General features: G+C 44.8%; 1 protein-coding gene across 3 annotated transcripts in view; it reads right to left on the reverse strand.

Moving 5' to 3' along the window:
• The window catches only part of CRHR2 (corticotropin releasing hormone receptor 2), a 274,002-nt gene that overhangs the window by 37,366 nt on the left and 218,477 nt on the right, over nucleotides 1–18,159 (reverse strand). For all 3 annotated transcript variants that reach the window (XM_075922873.2, XM_075922874.2, XM_006120580.5), the window contains one exon: nucleotides 1,412–1,497. In XM_075922873.2, coding sequence (XP_075778988.1) covers nucleotides 1,412–1,497 — 86 coding nt within the window. The remainder of the gene's footprint in view (nucleotides 1–1,411; nucleotides 1,498–18,159) is intronic.

The raw sequence follows: 18,159 nt of genomic DNA on the forward strand, positions 1-18,159 counted from the left end.
TGTTAGTCTGGGGTAGCGGAAACAAAATACAGGACTATGTAGCACTTTAAAGACTAACGAGATGGTTTATTAGATGATGAGCTTTCGTGGGCCAGACCCACTTCCTCAGATCAAATAGTGGAAGAAAATAGTCACAACCATATATACCAAAGGATACAATTTTAAAAAAGGGGAACACATATGAAAAGGACAAATCACATTTCAGAACAGAAGGGGGATGCGGGGGGCGGGGGGAAGGTAAGTGTCTGTGAGCTAATGGTATTAGAGGTGATAATTATCGCCCCCCCCCCCCCCCCCCGCATCCCGCTTCTGTTCTGAAATGTGATTTGTCCTTTTCATGTGTGTTACCTTTTTTTAAAATTGTATCCTTTGGTATATATGGTTGTGACTATTTTCTTCCACTATTTGATCTGAGGAAGTGGGTCTGGCCCACGAAAGCTCATCATCTAATAAACCATCTCGTTAGTCTTTAAAGTGCTACATAGTCCAGTACTTTGGTCTTGCAAGGTGTTCCAAGTCGGCATTTCCTTCCAGGTGCTTACGGCATTGGGATGTACAGTAATCTGTGGTCACAAACTGAAACATTTCTGGGTCCACCTACTTGATTAGTGGACTCAAGAAGATGACCTAGTGCTATGCTCCTTATTTCCCTCAAACTCCTATTGCCTTCGCTGGGAATTTAGGAACATACCACAGGGACCCAAATTTGCGCCTGCACATCAACCACTGATTTAGCAAAGTATTATTACATGCATGCACAAAATTATGGGCATGCACGGAGAGGCAATTTGGTACAGGTTGTGCATTTTTACATTTCCATCAACTAAGATCCATAAATATTCTACTCGTCAGTGTAACAGATTACAGAAAAATGTCATTTGCACAGCTGTTGTGGTATATTTTGAAACAGGTAGTTAAATGCTCTCCTCCCAACCATATGTTACAGAGGGAAAAGTAGCTTTCTGGATGTATCATTTTTTATACCAGGCAGAACTAGGTAGTGACAATGGGCCAAATTCTTCAATAGATATGTTTGCATAGGCACAGCAGAGACATATGAGCACCCTGAAGCATGTAAACAGGTTAGGAGTTGAAGCAGCACAAATCTATCTGCCCATATATCCCAATGGCAGGAGTAAATGGAATGGGTGCAAGAATACACACACATTTTCCGTAGATGTGCTTTAAAAATCATTTTGGGCCCTAGCAGAGCATGCCTAAATAATAAGGAGTATCAGCTATGCAGCCTACGTGTACAGTCCCAAAATACAAACATAGCGCAATGTTAGGGCAAGTAGCGGAGTATGCAGCCTCTTAGGTAGCTAATGAATAACACCCCAACATGTACACCCTGCACAGAGAAGGTCAGAACATTTCTTGTAACAATTGTAAAAGGCACTGGTCAACTTACCTGTACTGTATTGTCTCTGAAGTGGTCGACGCTCTCAGTTTTGTCATTAAAATCCTAACGATGTTAAACAGAAATACAAAATTTATCTGGAAAAGGCAAAGAAAAGATCAGTGAGCTAAAACGGTCGTAAAATGATGAGGCATACTGAGAAGAGACATGAATAATCATAGACAGTGAGCCTGACTCCAACTGAAGTGAAAGGAATTTTCTATCTGCTCGGATTGGCAGAGACCTTGAGGAGGTCTAGACTAGTGAGTAGGCCACACGAGCAACCCTCCTTCAGTGGGCCGCAAGGCTGTCATAACCAAGAGGGTCTCCTGGGATAGGGCAGTATTGCTCACTATGCTTGTATACCTAGAATTTGCGGGCGGTGCCAACTGAACCAGAGCAGTGCTGTGATTGGATGCAGAGGGAGCGCCCGACCCTCGCCATGTTGTGCGCAAACAGCATGCACCTCCCTTCGTTTACCTTGGCTATAGGTGCGTGCCTCTTTAGCAATGCTGGTAGGAAAAAAACAACTTGGATGGAATCTGGCAACCCTGCATGTGGTTGACAGTAAACAAAATGTCATGTGGGGCACACATTGAACCCCGATGGGCTGCATGTGGCATGCCTACCATGGGCGCAGGATCTTCTGGGTCTGTCTTGTTAATGCCATGCCATTGCAGGGGCCTGAGGCATTGGTACACCTGAGTCTCCTTTCCTCTGTTTGTGGCACACAATGGGGTAGTCTCCTGAAGGCTGTACTACTTTGATCTGAGTTTGGTTGTTGGCTTATTGGCTGGGTGGTGTTTGGTGGCCTGTCAGATTAGACTAGATAGTCTGTCAATCTCTTCTGGATTTAAACTCTATAACAGTCCCTGTCCCAGACAGCCTGTGAGCCAAACATTAGACAAGACACAACAGATGGAGACAAACAAATGAGGGAACACAAGGAAACAATGACAGCCCCAATTAGCGTCATGGGCAGTGATCTTGGCATGCCAGCTGCCTAACCGTCACCAAGTTTTTGTAGGCACGGCAGCAAAGGCGAGGGGAGATGAAGGGTTTTGAAGGGCAATGAGGGAGCTGTGTGAATGTGTAGGAGTCCAATGACATCACTAGGAGCTATAGATGGTCAGCACCCCTGAAAATTCTGGTCACTTATGGTAAAAGGCCTTTTACCCAGCATGCAGGAGGAATGGGGGGGTACATTGAAAATGTCGATTAACTAAGAGGGAGGGGTTTGGAGAACAGGGGTGAGGTGGAGGAGGCTGGGGCATAGGAGGGGCTGTGGAGAACAGGATCTGGAAGGGGGGTTGGGTCTGGCAGGGGTTGGGGCACGGGAGGGACTCGGGAGTGCTGGTTGGAGGACAGGCACTCACCTCTAGCAGCCCCCAAAAGCAGCTCCCTGTCCCCACTGTTCATGGTGGAGGCATGGCAGGAGGCTCCGTTGCAAGCAGGCATGCTGCCTCCATCTGCAGGTGCCACCCCCCTGAAGCTCCCATTGGCTGCTGCTCCTGGCCAATGGACTGGGAGCCCCAGTCTGCTCGGGGAGGGAGGATGGAGGCAGTATGCCTGTAAAGCCACTTGGCTGCACCTCTGCCAGCAACAGAAGGGACATGGAGCCTCTTGCGGGGACCGCTGGAGGTGAGTGCCCGCATCCGGCACCCCCAAGCTTCTCCTGCACTTGAAAGCCTGTCCCAAGCTCTCTTCCAGACCCAAACTCCCTCACAGAGCATGTTCCGCAGCCCTCCCAGGCCAAGCCAGCATTGTGTTAGTTGTGCATGCACTTATTTTTGTACATTGTTCTACATTTGTTAGTTCAATTTTCATGCTCAAGAGTGCCTAAGTCACTTTTACAAATGGGACTGAGGCGCCTAAGTCACACAGGGTGTGTCTACACTGCATTGCAAATGTAGAGCGGTGGGTTCCAGGCTTGTGGACTCAGAATTCCCAAGGCGGGGGTTAAGTGTCCACACTGCATTGAAAAACTCAGCTTACAATTGCTGGACCTAGGGGGTCTCTGCTGTGCTAACCCACAATCTCAGCAGGACTGGGGCTCCAACCCATCCCGTTAGCAGGGCCCTAGAACCAGGCTCCTGAATGTTTGTTGAATCAAGTTGGATAGAGTGGTGTATGGATGGAAGCAGTGTGAAACCTGAGTCAAAGCCTGGACTTAGTGTGCAGTGTAGACATACCCTAAGTCACTTTTGAAAATATTACCAGGAGTGCACAGACATCACTCTGATAGGACATACGTAAAAACCGGTAATACACAGAATCGCTATGCACAGAAATTCCATATTTGAATAAAAAGAACCTAGCAGCAGGAACACGCTACTGAATAATACTTGACTGCTATGATAACAGCGATTGTGAAATACTCAAGGAGATTAGAGGACCAGAGAAGCAGAAAGCATAATAATAATGGCTGATTTGAAGTATGCTCGTATTGATTGGGCAACTTTAACCTCAGGGCATAATGCAAAGATAAAACTTCTAGATTCCATTAATGACGGCTTTTTGGTGCCACTGGTTCTGGAGAGGCAATTCTTGATTTAGTCTACAAAGGCGCAAAGAATCTGATCCGAGAACTAATTGTGCTGAATTGCTTGGTAACAGCAACCATAATGTATTGAATTTAACATCCATGTAGGAGGGAAATAAGACTTCCAACACTCCGGTCATCTGAAGAAGTGGGCTGTGCCCACAAAAGCTCATGATACCATCCACATGTTTTGCTAATCGTTAAAGTGCTACCAGACTATTTGTTGTTTGTTATGTTTTTCCAAAAACACCCCTGCCGTGGTAACATTTATCTTTAAAAAGGGAACTATGCAAAGAGAAATATGCTTGTTAGATGGAAATTAGAAGGAGCCATCACATGGGTTGAATGCAGGGGACTGGACTTGATGACTTCTCGAGGTCCCTTCCAGTTCTAGTGTTTTATGATTATATGCCTGCAAGCAGTGTGGGAGCTATTAAAAAAACTCCATAACAACAGAAGCTCAAACTAAATATATATCCCATACCAGAAAAGACAATCAGAGGAGCAAAAGAATGCCACCATGGCTAAGCAGCAGAGTAATGGATGCCCTGAGATGCAAAAAGGCATCCTTTAAAATTTGGAAGTCAAAACTTATTGAGGATAATTGGAAGGAGCATGAAGTCTGGCAGGTGAAGTATAATAAGGAAGGCTAAGAAAGAATTTGAGAAGCAACTTGTTAATGACACAACTACTAGCAGTAACAATTGTTGAAAGCACATCAGAAGCAGGAAGCCTGCCAAGCAAGCAGTGGGGTCACTAGAAGACAAAGATGCTGATGGCAGCATGTGTGCAACATACTTTAAATAGATTCATCACCAAAATTGGTTTGCTGGTTGGATCATTAGCTTCCCCAGCATGGGTTGGACACTGACGGGGAGGGGGGAGAGGCGGGGGCGGAGTACAACATGAGCACTGGTCCATACCCTGGAAAGGAGCTCTCAGAGAAGACTAAGACATTGCAGAGAAACTAAATTAATTCTTTGCATCAGCCTTCACTTCAGAAAACGTGGGGAAGATTCCCCCATCAGAACAATTATTTTTGGGTGACAGAGCTGACGTACCGTCCCATGCTGATATTGATGTGTCAACAGAAGAGGTTTTAGAACAAACTGATAAATTAAACAGCAATGTTGCCAGGACCAGCTGGTATTCACCCAAAAATTCTAAAGGAACTCAAATGTCAAACTCCCAACTGTTGTAGGTAACCTGTTGTTGAAGCAAGTCTCTGTATCAGGAGACTGGAAGGTAGCTAATATAGTGCTGGTTTTTCAAAAGGGTTCCAGAGGCGATATAGAAAATCACAGACCAATGAGCTTAACTTCAATATTGGGCAAACTAGTAGAAATGATAGCAAAGAACAGAATGATCAGACACATGGCATGTACATAATTTGTCGAGGAAGAGTCAATATGGCTTTTGGAGAGGGGAATCATGCCTCAATCAATCTATTTAAATTATTTGAGAAAGTCAGCAAGTGTGTGGAGAAGGCTGACCGCCATCCATACAGAGTACTTGGATTTTCAGAAAGTCTTTGACATGCTTTATAAGAGTTCCAAATTGTTACTCCATCGTGGAAAGCAGATTGTGATCATCTCTGAGGGGCTGTCTTCATGCAGAGTTATGTCCTGGCCATTACTTGGGGGTTGCCTCTAAAACCTTCCCCCCTCCATACACCCATAACCCTCTACCCAAGTCTGGAAGTACTTTCAACCGTAACTAGCTGGGGTGGTGGTACAGCCCGAGTGCTCCTTTCATTTGGACTGGTATCCTGACCAGTTTGCAGTGTGGGCACGGGCTAAGTCAGTCTTACACTGATGGTCCTCCAGTGCTTTCATACAATTCTCCACGCATGCTCAGAAGGACAAACTGTCTCCTGGGAACCAGAGAGCAACTCAGTTTAGTGCAGTGCTAAGAATCAGGGGATGAGCCCCCAGAAGTGCTAGTGGCATACATGGGAGAGCGCAACACCAGTAGGGACACAGTAACTTTGGTAGGATTTTGAAGTGTGGCTGCTCATGCCAGGACTAGAAGAAACCTGATGCAGATCAACTGAGGTAGCTCTACTGAAAGACATACCCTAAGTGCTGGGTCTGGAACAATATTCTGCAGGCTACCCAAAAAAGCATGTTAACTTTGACGGAACTATGGAGCCAATTCTTCAACTAGTGAAAATCAGAAGAGTGCTATTTACTTTGTTGGAACTATGCTGAATTACACTCATAGAAGAACTGGCCCCAGCTATTTATTACATATCAGCAAATGAAGAAAGAATATCTGCTTGGAAAGGGAATGAGAAATTTGCTGTTAAGCCTTATCTAGCAAAGAGCAAAGTTATACCGGAAGGATGTACCTATTTCTATAGCTCCGCATCGACAAATCAATTCATCTCAGAACTGGACAGCCCTGATATATAGCCACATGACAGTTCCATGCATGGACATTTGAGAGAACTGACAGGCCGCGTGATTTGTATCTGGCTTGGTATCTTTTCCATTTGCGTTTACATGACATGTTTTCAACTTCATAATGGAAAGGATGGTTAAAGCCTTTCTCCTGGTTGATAATAATGGGTGACATTCCAAAGGCCAGATCCCTCCAATGGTATAAATCAGACTAGCTCTTATTCATTTATTATTAATTATTGAGCACTAACGATGTGATTGATGTTGGCTATGACACAAAATAGAGACACTCATGAGTTAAACATTATTGCTCCCCCCAGCTTATCCTGCAATAGGTCTATGGGTGATTCTCATTTGCATTGTACATTTCAATCTTGTTTCCTTTGGTACACTATGAAGACCTGGTGCTTATATTTCACAGTATTGATAATAGCCTATCTAGCACCATTCACTGTGTGTCACAGCACCTCATGCCCTGGGGCAGGCAGCATAAACAAACAGCTTTGCTTCCAGGTCTGAAATCCTCCTTATGGATTTTGCAGCACAGCTTGGCATGGGAAGGGAGAGGGGTCACAATACACATTTTGCCTATATCTGTGCTAAAAGCTAGGGGCAGCAGTGCCCTGCCTATTTCCTGCCTGTTTCCCTTACTCTCATTAGGCTAGCAGGAGCATAAATAGCAGTGTGGTCTCTGTAGCAGCAGTGAAGATATGGCTTAGCCTTCACTACTGCTACCTGTGCTATCGTGGCTGCATTGTTCTTTGTGCTCCTGCTTGCTCCATGAGAGCTAGGGTAAGCATGTGCAGGCAGGCACAGGACTCAGCCCTCCAGCTTACGGTGTAGACATGGCCTTTGGCAACTGCATCATACACCTGGGTAAAACTTCAGCAACCAGAGGCTAGTCTGTGGAATGATGCCAGGTGCGGAGTCCAAAAAACTGCACCGAAATGGGATCAACTGGCTACTGTTTCGAAGTTATGTGATCAAGTTTTGTGCCCATCCTTGCTCGATATTGAGGGGTTCACTGAAAAAATGTGAAGAGGGACTTCCACAAACCCATGCACAAATCACATTTCTGAAATCGAAATGCTGATGGGCCATTACTGTGTGACCTGGGGTATGGCACAGTAGGCCTCTGCACAGCCGCCTCTAAAATGGAGTCAGTGCTTTTCCCTCCAGACCACTGCAATATGAAAGCACACGGGGAGTTGTGTGCGCGCGCACACACACACACACACACACACACACACACAGTTACGTAAATAGTGCAAATGGGAAAAAGAAATCAGCTGCAGGGACTTCTGTGGTTGGCACAAGACTAGGAGGTAGGAAAATTACCTGGAAAAGGTTCAGAAAAGGGCAACAAAAATGGTTAGGAGTTTGGCATGGGTCCCATATGAAGAGAGATTAAAAAGACTGGGACTTTTCAGTTTAGAAAAGAGGAGACTAAGGGGGGATATGATAGAGGTCTATAAAATCATGACAGGTATGGAGAAAGTGAGTAAGGAAAAGTTATTTATTTATTCCCACAATATAAGAACTAGGGGTCACCAAATGAAATTAATAGGTAGCAGGTTTAAAACAAACAAAAGGAAGTTTTTCTTCCCTCAGTGCACAGTCAACCTGTGGAACTCCTTGCCAGAGGATGTTGTGAAGACAAGGACTTTAACAGAGTTCAAAAAAGAGCTAGATAGATTCATGGAGAGGTTAGGTCCATCAATGGCTATTAGGGTAGGAATGGGTAGGAATAGTGTCCCGAGCCTCTGTTTGTCTGGAAATGGGTGACAGGAGAGGGATCACGTGAGGATTACCTGTTGTGTTCCCTCCCTCTGGGGCACCTGGCATTGTCCACTGTCAGCAGACAGGAGACTGGGCTAGATGGGCCTTTGGTCTGACTCATTTTGGCCGTTCTTATGTAAAACATAGTTTTAATCCTATTCTGATGCTATATCCTTGGGCATATCCCTCACCTTGTACATTTCTCCCACAGTGATTGGCCTGAGACATACAGACACCAGCCTCACCAGTGGAGACAGATCCCGGGATTGTTCGCACAGCACACTGCCATTTGAAATGCAGGAATCGCTCCATCAGCTCTGGGTGTACAGTCGGCTTTCATCCAGCCAAAAGGAGACTTAAAACATTCAAAGCCAGTGTATTACATTTGCAACTTGTCTACCTCTTGTAACCAACCAGATCCCCCTATGGCCCCATGTAAATAATAGTGACGGATGTTTCAGCTTCTCTAAGATTAAAAAAAAGATTTAGTGTAAGATTTCTAAAACAGAATTATTTCCCTGCAGTGCCTACACATTCCAGCAATATTGTAATTGTGTGATTTCCCTCTTGCCTTCCATTCCCAATAGTCTAGATGGTGTAGATTTCCAGCATGTGCATTGTCATCTATTCATTTATGTCTCAACCCTCCCCTCCAAGTTCCTTTCTACCTAAGAATAATTATTATAAATAGCTTACTTGCAAAAATGTTTCCTTGAGACCCTTTGCGGCAAAATCAATACTATGCAGGCAGTTTAATATCTTTTTCTAGTTCATAATAGGTTCTCCAGCTGTTTCTATATCCCAGGAGTATTGGTGTCATATGTTTTAATACAACATTTGTTTGGTATCTCGGTATAACTTTGCAGCTTTGTAATAAGGAACATTGGCAATACATGTTGTTAACACATGCTTTATTTATTGCTACTACCATGGATGACTGAAACAGCAATGGGTAATCTAGGCTAGTGAGTGGGCAGCCTGAGTAACCCTCCATTTGAGTGTGATGCAAAATTGTCATAACCAAGATGGTCTCTCAGGATAGGGCAGTTTTGCTCACTATGCTGGCATACCTAGAATTTGCAGGGGGTGCTGACTGAACCGTAGCAGCACTATGATTGGATGCAGAGGGACCACATGATTCTCACAGTCAATATTGTGTGCTATCAGCAGGCACCTCGATTCTAGGACTGCGAGATAGTTTCACAAAAAATACCCAACATGGTGGATGAAAAAATTGGTTGAGAAACCCCCCCTCCCCCAAACCAACACCAAAGGAACCAAAGCTGTTGAGCAAAAACAAAACTCCCCCTGCACAACACACCTGGCAACCCTACTCACCTCATGTATCTTGGCTTTACATGCATGTCACTTTAATAATAGTGGTAAGAAAACAAACCGATGTAGATGAAGACCAGCGGAATCCGGCAACCCTGTGCACAAGCAACAGCGAACAAAATGTTTCGTGGGCCACACACAGAACCCCGAAGGGCTGCATGCAGCCTGCAGGCTGCTCACTACTGGATTGAAATAAAGCGCAGTGCTTCAAACGATGCAAAGTTGCAGCCGTAGCTGTGTAAGAGATTCTGCTCTGCACAAAATCTGCTTCTCCAGACTTTGTGGCCTGATGTATGTGGTGCCCAACAACTAAGCAAGCAGAGTATTAAAGCAAGTGAGAGTGGAGCTCCTGGGATAGAGAAGCAGTTTTGGATCCAACTGTGAACCTGCCAAGGAGTCCAGACATTCAACTGTGTAGACAAGTTTCAGAGAGGCAGACACAAAACAGACATCAAGAACGGTAACCTACAAAACCCAGTAGGTTAATTTTACCCAATCCCATTTGACCAGAGAGCTGAACCACCCAATGTTTTCACAAGCAAAGCAGCTCTAAGCATGTCAGTGTTTGACTAAGGGTATGTCTACATTGCAATTAGATGCCCCATAGGGCTCAGGCGAAAAGTCTGTTTAATTGTGGTGTAGACAACTAGGCTCCAACAGCAGCCTGAGATCAGGGTCCCTCTCACCTCACGGAGTCCTACAGTTCAGGCTCCAGTCCAAGCCCTGAACATCTACATTACAATTAAACAGCCCTTTTGCCCCAGCCCTGCGAACTGGAGTCAGCTGGCACACACCAGCCAGGAACCTCCAGTTGCAGGGCAGACATACCCTTCAAGACCTCCATGGAACACCTACTGCAGACTAGATGCTTAAGGACATGTTACTTACAGTCCAGTAGGTGGCGCTCTTCCCTTTGAGTTCAAACCAAAGTTCTACTTGAGAAGCTTCGGAACAATCCCTGGCGGAAATTCACATTTAGGGTACCTCTTCCCTGCACGGTTCACCTGATTGGCACCTGCGTTTGAGCACTCTGGTCAGCCTAGCTCAGGCATGAGCACCCCCAAAGCAAGGCCCCTCTGACCTCACCATTTCTGCACATTTCTGAATTTCTGGGTGTCAACACCATAAGAACTTGTCTGTCCATCAGGAGAGATTGTGGGAAGAGACTGGAGGACTATCAACACTTTAGTGACTTTTGCCTGTATCTTGACTACAAGTGGGCATGTTTCAGCCCAAGTTAAAAGGGAGCCCAGGTTTTAACCTATAATTCCCAGCTAGCTTGGCTTAAAGCATCTCCAAATATGGCTCAGATTTTTTCTATGTGGGTGGTACAGAGGTGTGGAGTAAGAACCCGGGTTAGCTGCGCAGTGAAGACATTCCTGTAGACATCACTAGCTCTGCCCCTTGCTCTTCCAGTGGAGTGCCTGTGACTTATCAGCTCTGACACACTATTCTACCTGATTTGATGATTCCATTTGTGCTTGGCATGGATGCTACCTTTAAAACAGAGGGGGACCTATAAAGGGTAGGCATTAGAACAGCTGTATCTAAGGAATATGAAGCGGATGAGGCTGACCAAAATGCTACTAGCGAGATATTGCATGGTTCAAAACCTTCTGCCACCAAGAACTAATTTAGAAAACTGTAACTGAAGGCTTATGTGATGAAGATTCTTGTCTACATCCCAGGATCTCTTCCCAGAAATCAATTGGTGACTCCTATATTGCTGAGTAGAGGGGGCAGGAGAATTAGATTATTTTAAACAAATCCACTACTCCCTACTACAACCTTTGTCCAGTTTTGGAATCAACACTGAACTCAAACTTTTCAAGGTTCTGAAATGTTATTTTTTCAATTCAATTCCTGATTCCATCCCAGATCAGAAGAAAATACTAAAGTAGCATGAGGCTAATTGATGAGATTTTTTTTTTGGGGGGGGGGGTGGAAGCACTAGAAATTTTGCAGGAAAATTTGAGCTCATTGTAACAGTCTTCTCGCCACCCTCGCCCACAAAAAGGAACAGATTTGGGTAAGTCTCTGACTTTCTGGATGACTGACAGAACTGAACACATACTCCAAAATTTTAAAACATGCATTTCCCTCTTTCTTTAATTTTAACATTTTGGTTTAAAAAAAAATGTAATCAAACCTGTCAGTGCTGCATCACCAGAGAATACATACAGCACCTACTCACAGGCATGAAAATGATGTAAAACATCCAACCTATCTTATCTGTCTCTGGTATGTGTACGGCCCATATTACCACAGTATCTGAATGCGTCATAATCTTTAATGTATTACAAAACTGCGGAGAGGTAGAGAAGTGCCATTACCTGCATTTTACAGATGGCAAGTGAGGCCAAGAGAACCACAGAACACTAGAACTGGAAAGGACCTCGAGAGGTTATCAAGTCCAGTAACCTGCCCTCTCGGCAGGACTAAGCCCTATCTAGACCATCCCTCATAGATTTCTGTCTAACCTGCTCTTAAATATCTCCAGAGATTCTACAACCTTCCTAGGCAACTTATTCCAGTGTATAACCACCATGACAGGCAGGAATATTTTCCTAATGTCCAACCTAAACCTCCTTTGTTGCAGTTGAAGCTCATTGCTTCTTGTTTTAACCTCAGAGGCTAAGGAGAACAATTTTTCTCCCTCTTCCTTGTGACACCCTTTTAGATACCTGAAAACTGCTATCCTGTCCCCTCTCAATCTTCTCCTTTCCAAACTAAACAAGACCAATTTTTTCAGTCTTCTTTCAAGCTAAGTGACAGACCTACGGTCACACAGCGAGTCTGTGGCAGAACTGGGTTCTGCTTGTCAAACAACAGGAACTGGTACTGCAAATTCAGAACTACTCCAAATCTTTAGAAGGCTCTTAGTGAGTAGCCAGAATTTAAAGCCTCCTTTCGGCATGCCTGTGAGTACCCCATTGCTTTGTAATTTAATTCCATTAGACACACAGCAGAATATTCTTCAGTATTACAACCATCAGCTATGCTCTGCTTACTTGGCTCCGGCTATGTCTTCAGCCAGATTTTCTTTGGCCTGATTAATCTAAGTGGTTCCATTGTATTTTATGCTGTCTCCTACAAATAATGACCTATTTGCGATCTCTGTTAAACAGTGCTATGCTAACCCTAAAAACAAGACTGGAAATAAGCTAATTGGATCACTATTTTTCGAAGTGCTGAAATTGAACAGATTGTGGCCAGATGGGACCACAATGATGTAATCTGCCCTGCATAACAAACCACAGAATTTCATTCAGTGATTCTTGCATTGAACCTAGTAATTTGGGGTTAAGCGACAGTGTTTCTTTTGGAAAGACGGCCGGGATCAATTTAAAGATGCCAAGTGCCAAGATAATTTGCACATCTATTAAGCAGTCCATTTAATGTTACTCATGTCTTCTTGCCTTGTGACAACATGATATTACACACTGTAATTGATAGCAGATCAGTAAGTCATTAAGACAATTTGAAAATGTATTTCAATTCTCTCAAGAAAACCACAGAGAACAAGGATCTATTTCCACATTGCTGTATGCAAGCCCACCTCCATTCACGTAATAACACTTAGCTCTTCTCTAAGAGGCATCCATAGACCTCAAAGCACTTTAAAAAGGAAAAATAGGCAGCATTAATCCCATTTTACATATGGGAAACTGAGGTACAGGAAGTGCGGTAACTTGCCCACAGATGATTAGTGGCAGAACAGACCCACTGTTTCCCTACCTATTTACAGTAGTGGTCAATTCATTCCTGTGAATTATTTCAATTAGGTCCAAAATGCACTGGTCAAAAAACTGCTTAATTTTCAATCTTAAAAAACCCCAAATTTGTTGAAGCTAAAGCAAGTTTCGAACAGTCAAAATGTTACAGACCAATCAGCAGAGAAACCCTGAGGTCTAGCAGTTTAAAATATGGAATCTTAGCAATCTCTTAGCTCTCAGAAATGTTGAAGAGATTCAGATCTGCATCCAGGGGTTAGTTAACATCATCAGATGCTGAATCAACTGACTTCATCGCTCATTTACTGACAGTTGGCCAGGTGTGTATTACAGTATTCTTGTAATCTTCTGATGGCTCGCCTCTGAGATGGACTGTGTGGAAGGCACTATATCAAATAAAGTCTTATTACATCTCAGGAAAATTCATGTTGCAATTTGATGCATTGGCATGGACTCGCATCTTTTTCCCTTCTGTGCCACCCCAGACAGGGACATTCGATTAAAACCAGACTATGCTAGTCTGAGCAGATATAATGGGACTAATACGACACATTCCAACAGAAAATATTTAACAGGACCTTATTTTACAGCAGCACAAGAAATTGAATTTCAGAGTATCAAACACATTTGCAGGGCTGTGTCTCCTTTGGTATTTTGCCAGGACTAGAATGCATCAAGGGAGAAGAAAGAAATTCTCTCTCATAATTTGCTAGATTTTAAAAATATATAGGTATGAGGCACAGGATACAGGAAATACATTTTATACTCATGGTTCCTTTGCCTCCAAGATTTAAACAAAATACAGCTGGTAAAGTGTCATCTGGACCCCAGCTTCCAATTTTCAATTTATGAAAACATTTCTATTGCTTCCAAAATGGCACAGAAAGCAGTCAGAGAAGCACTGCTTACTGCATTGTTCAGAATTGCAGTGCCTTGAAAGTCAAGGATCAATCAGAGCCTCAGGTTAAGTCTGGGGTAGAGTAAAAAGATACAGAAGACTTTATTTTCTATTGCCCTGAAGGCATTTATACTAGTAAAGGTGGGTACAAAATCAGAATGGTGGGAACTTGAACTCCCCCTTAGCACTCATCTTGTACTGACTGCACATGGGGCAGGGCAATGGTGAATCAGATTCAAAGAATATTCCAGAACACCTAAGTTATGTCTACACTTCACTAAAACGCCCCAGCACCAATTCTCAAAGCCCAGGTCAACTCAAAGGGGTTGGGCTGCTGGACTGAAACTTGGCCATGTAGATGTTTGGGCTCACGTTGGAGCATGGTCTCTGAGACATCTCTCCCCACTTCACAAGGTCCAAGAGCCCAGGCTACAACCCAAGCCTGCATGTCTACACTGCAATCTTTAGTCCCACAGACTGAGCCTGAGTCAGCTGACCACGTCACTGGTCTTTTATTGCAGTGTGGACATACCACAGTGATTTAGTTGGCCAAGTCGCACTGACTTAAAATGACCAAAAATGACTTAAAAAGCAGACCTAAGTGCATACATCTCTTTTGAAAATGGGTTTTAGGGCATATCGACACCAGGAAATTTACCAGAACCATACCTGTCTAATCACAGTATCATAGTTACACCAGTGTAACACCCCATGTGGATAATATTTTTTGGAAATAAGAGTGCATTTTCCTAGTAGAGCTTCTGTCATTTTACACCAATGCAACAATAGTACAGGTTGTACCCCCCTAAACTGGGACTCTCTGGTCTGACCACATCAAGACCATGGATATTCCTGGACCAGAGAGCCAGGGGGCAGGAAGGCCTGTGGTGGGGCTGGGAACCCCGTGATATGGGACTCCAACAGCACAGGGAGCCCAGGACAGGGGGGTCCAGCAGCGCGGCTGGAAGCCCGGTGGTAGGGGGTCTGGCCAGGGCCAGCAGCAGAGCTGGCTGGAAAACCAGCAGAGAGCTAGGAGGTCGGTGGCAGGGGACCTCCCTGTTCCAGGAAATTCACTAGTTTGGGATTGGTCAGGTCCCGAGGGTGCTGGACCAAGGAGGTCCAACCTGTAGTATAATTATACTGATTAGTTCTGCTGATAAATTTCCTCATGTAGACCAGGTCTTTGGCTTTAATCATGCAGTGATAAATGACATTTGAGTCCTGATTGGCTTGCATTGACTTAAATATACACCCTATGAGGACAATATATTTAGTTGCTCTAGAACAATTAATGGCAATGCGTCCACGAGAAAGACTCATTTGGGAATAGAAACAAAAATCGCAACTTTGCAATCCGAGGAATATTTTAGCAAGATGCTTAAAAGACTTTAAACTCAGTTCCAAGACAACTCGCTCTCATTTTGTCAGCAAACACAGGTGCGACTGGAGCCTGTTATATATTTAATGCAGATGGCATTTTTCTCCCGATTTCCTAAAACTTATCGAACTTTCTCAGCCAAACAATACCAGTACTTTTGTATTAAGGTGGCCTTAAGTAGAGCTCTAATGCAGGCCAATGAGAAGGGCCCAATTGCAGGAATACCCTGTCTCTATCCAGGTTGGTGCTCCCTAAATTCGTGGTCTGCAGGGTGGCCATGCTGGCCTCTGACACAGTTAGAGCAGTCTCAGGGCTGTTCTAAATGTCAGCCAGCAGCAATGGCCACTAAGGGGCTATTACGGCAACAAGAGCAGGCAGGCTAGCTTCACCTCCCCCCCGCCCCAGCTATTCCTCCAGCATGCGAGGGACGTAAGGGGCATTCCACAGACAATTTACTGCTCTTCTACACTTAGGGTGACCCTAGTTGTTGGATGGAGTTCAGGGAAAACCACCTGCAAAACAAGAGACAAAGATTTCTTTCAAGGGGAAATACCATTCCTCTGAGTATACCATGTATTTTTCCATGTATTATTTGAATAGTCAAGGGACATCACCTACAATAAGGGATGGGTGGCCACCCCAAGAGAAATCAATGAAATAAGGGACAGTCTCTTAAAATACGGGACAGGGGGTCATCCTATTTACACTGCCAGTGCAACATAAACTGGCCAGTACAGACTCGTGATTCTGTTCTCAAGGTGATGCCGTATAAAATGAAAATCCTGTATGGTCTGGCAAACCTTCGACTTACTGACATCTGTAATGAACTTGCTTTTGACCCTACACAGGTGACTCAGCTAGGAAATACCAACGCCTTAGGACAGGGGTGTCCAAACTTTTTTCAAAGAGGGCCAGATTTGATGAAGTGAACATGCGTGAGGGCTGACCATTTTGCCTGACATTCTTTGAACCATTAAAATTAAATGCAAATTAACTATTTTATGCAAAGTTTATTGCAAACGGCATACTTTTCATTTCATCACATGGATGACAAATCTAAACAGGTGTTAAATCACTCTGCCTTTCATATCTGAAGGCCAGATGAAAAAAAAATCCAGGAAGCTGAAATATATGTCAGGAACATTGTAAAGTACATTACATATTATTGGTAATAAAGGTTATCTGTCAACTTTTAAGTTCAAAAAATATGAACAGGAACATAACACCAAGTATACATGTTGTGTCCAAATATATTTATAACTGATTTAGACCAACTGACATTAACTGAGATTTTACAATGTATTCATCTCAATACATATGGATTCGTTGGGGGCCATAAAAGATAGATATTGCCAAATTACCTGGGGGGCCGTATTAAACTGGAACACGGGCCGCAATTGGCCCGCGGGCTGGACTTTGGACATGCCTGCCTTAGGAACTACCGATACATTGTGGTAAGTGGTTTGTGGAAAGACTATTTGTGCTGGCTTTCTTGGCAGTCTAGATCTATTCCCTTGGTTGGTTTGTTTCCCTAAGAGCATTTGCAAGAAAACAGATTCTGTGTTATTGAGAGTTTATTCCCTCCCGCTGAGAGAGTTTTTACTCTCCTGCACACACAAAACTCTGTTTGTGGTATCTTCGTAATTAACACAGCAATTAACTCTCCTCGTTTCAGGTGAGGAAGCAGTAGCAGCAACAGCGGAACTCCTAGGCAACAGAGAGGCTGATATAATGTCGAATAAAATGAAAAACAGAAGAGAATGGGGCTAGGTTCTCCAGTGAACCCACTGTCCACTGGGCTGCAAAGAGCAGGTTACAGCTCACACACCCAGGTCCCCCCAGGCTACCACTTATCTCTTACCCTGAGAGGTCTGCAGCCCACACTGGTGGAGTGCGCATCACTGCCCGCTCTGCTGTCTGGTGGCTCTCCCAAGCTCAGGCACTTCTGAGATGTGGGGATCAGCCTGTTTTCTGACCTTTATGTACCACAGGTGTGCTGCCCAGGATGCAGAAGAGAACCTGCCCCCCATCCTTTGGCATGCTGCTTTCTAGAGAGGATGTTTTCCTGAAGTTTCCCCAAGAAGCATCAATAGATTTTAACCAAACATGGGGGTAATCACCCTTGAGAAGGTCACTCACCCTGTGCAGTCACCCAGGATCTTTGAGACAGATGTCCCTGTGGGTGGCTCCACTTTAGGCAGGGGCAGTGGGAGGCATGCCCCAAGCCCCACCTACAGCCCCATCCCTTCTGTGCAGGCCCTACCCCCACCATGGGGAGGGGAGAAGGGTGGGTGGGTGCATGCACCCCAGCCTCCCTGGCCCTAGAGCATGAGGAAGGCAGGCAATGCACAGCTTGAGCCTCTCCGGCCCCAGAGCACGGATAGGAAGGAGGGCACACGGCCTGAGCCTCTTGAACCTCGGAGAATGGGGAGGGCAGGCAGCATGCGGCCTCAGTTTCCCCAGCCTCGGAGCACAGGGAGGCTGAGTGGCATACAGCCAAGCCTCAGAGCAGCAATACTCCGCCCCCAGAATGCCTACAGCAGGCGTTAAGGCCCCAGCCCCTAGAACGGGGGAGGCGGAACTTGAACCCACCACCCGACCCTCCCCAGGTGTTCTGGGGGCGGAGTGTGGGCGGGGCCAGGTTGGCGGTTTGAGAAGGTTGTGCCCTTTCCCCACCTACGATTCCATCTGC

Source organism: Pelodiscus sinensis, chromosome 2 (assembly GCF_052426305.1).
Source record: "Pelodiscus sinensis isolate ZL-2025 chromosome 2, ASM5242630v1, whole genome shotgun sequence".
In the NCBI taxonomy this organism is placed as follows: Eukaryota; Metazoa; Chordata; order Testudines; family Trionychidae; genus Pelodiscus; species Pelodiscus sinensis.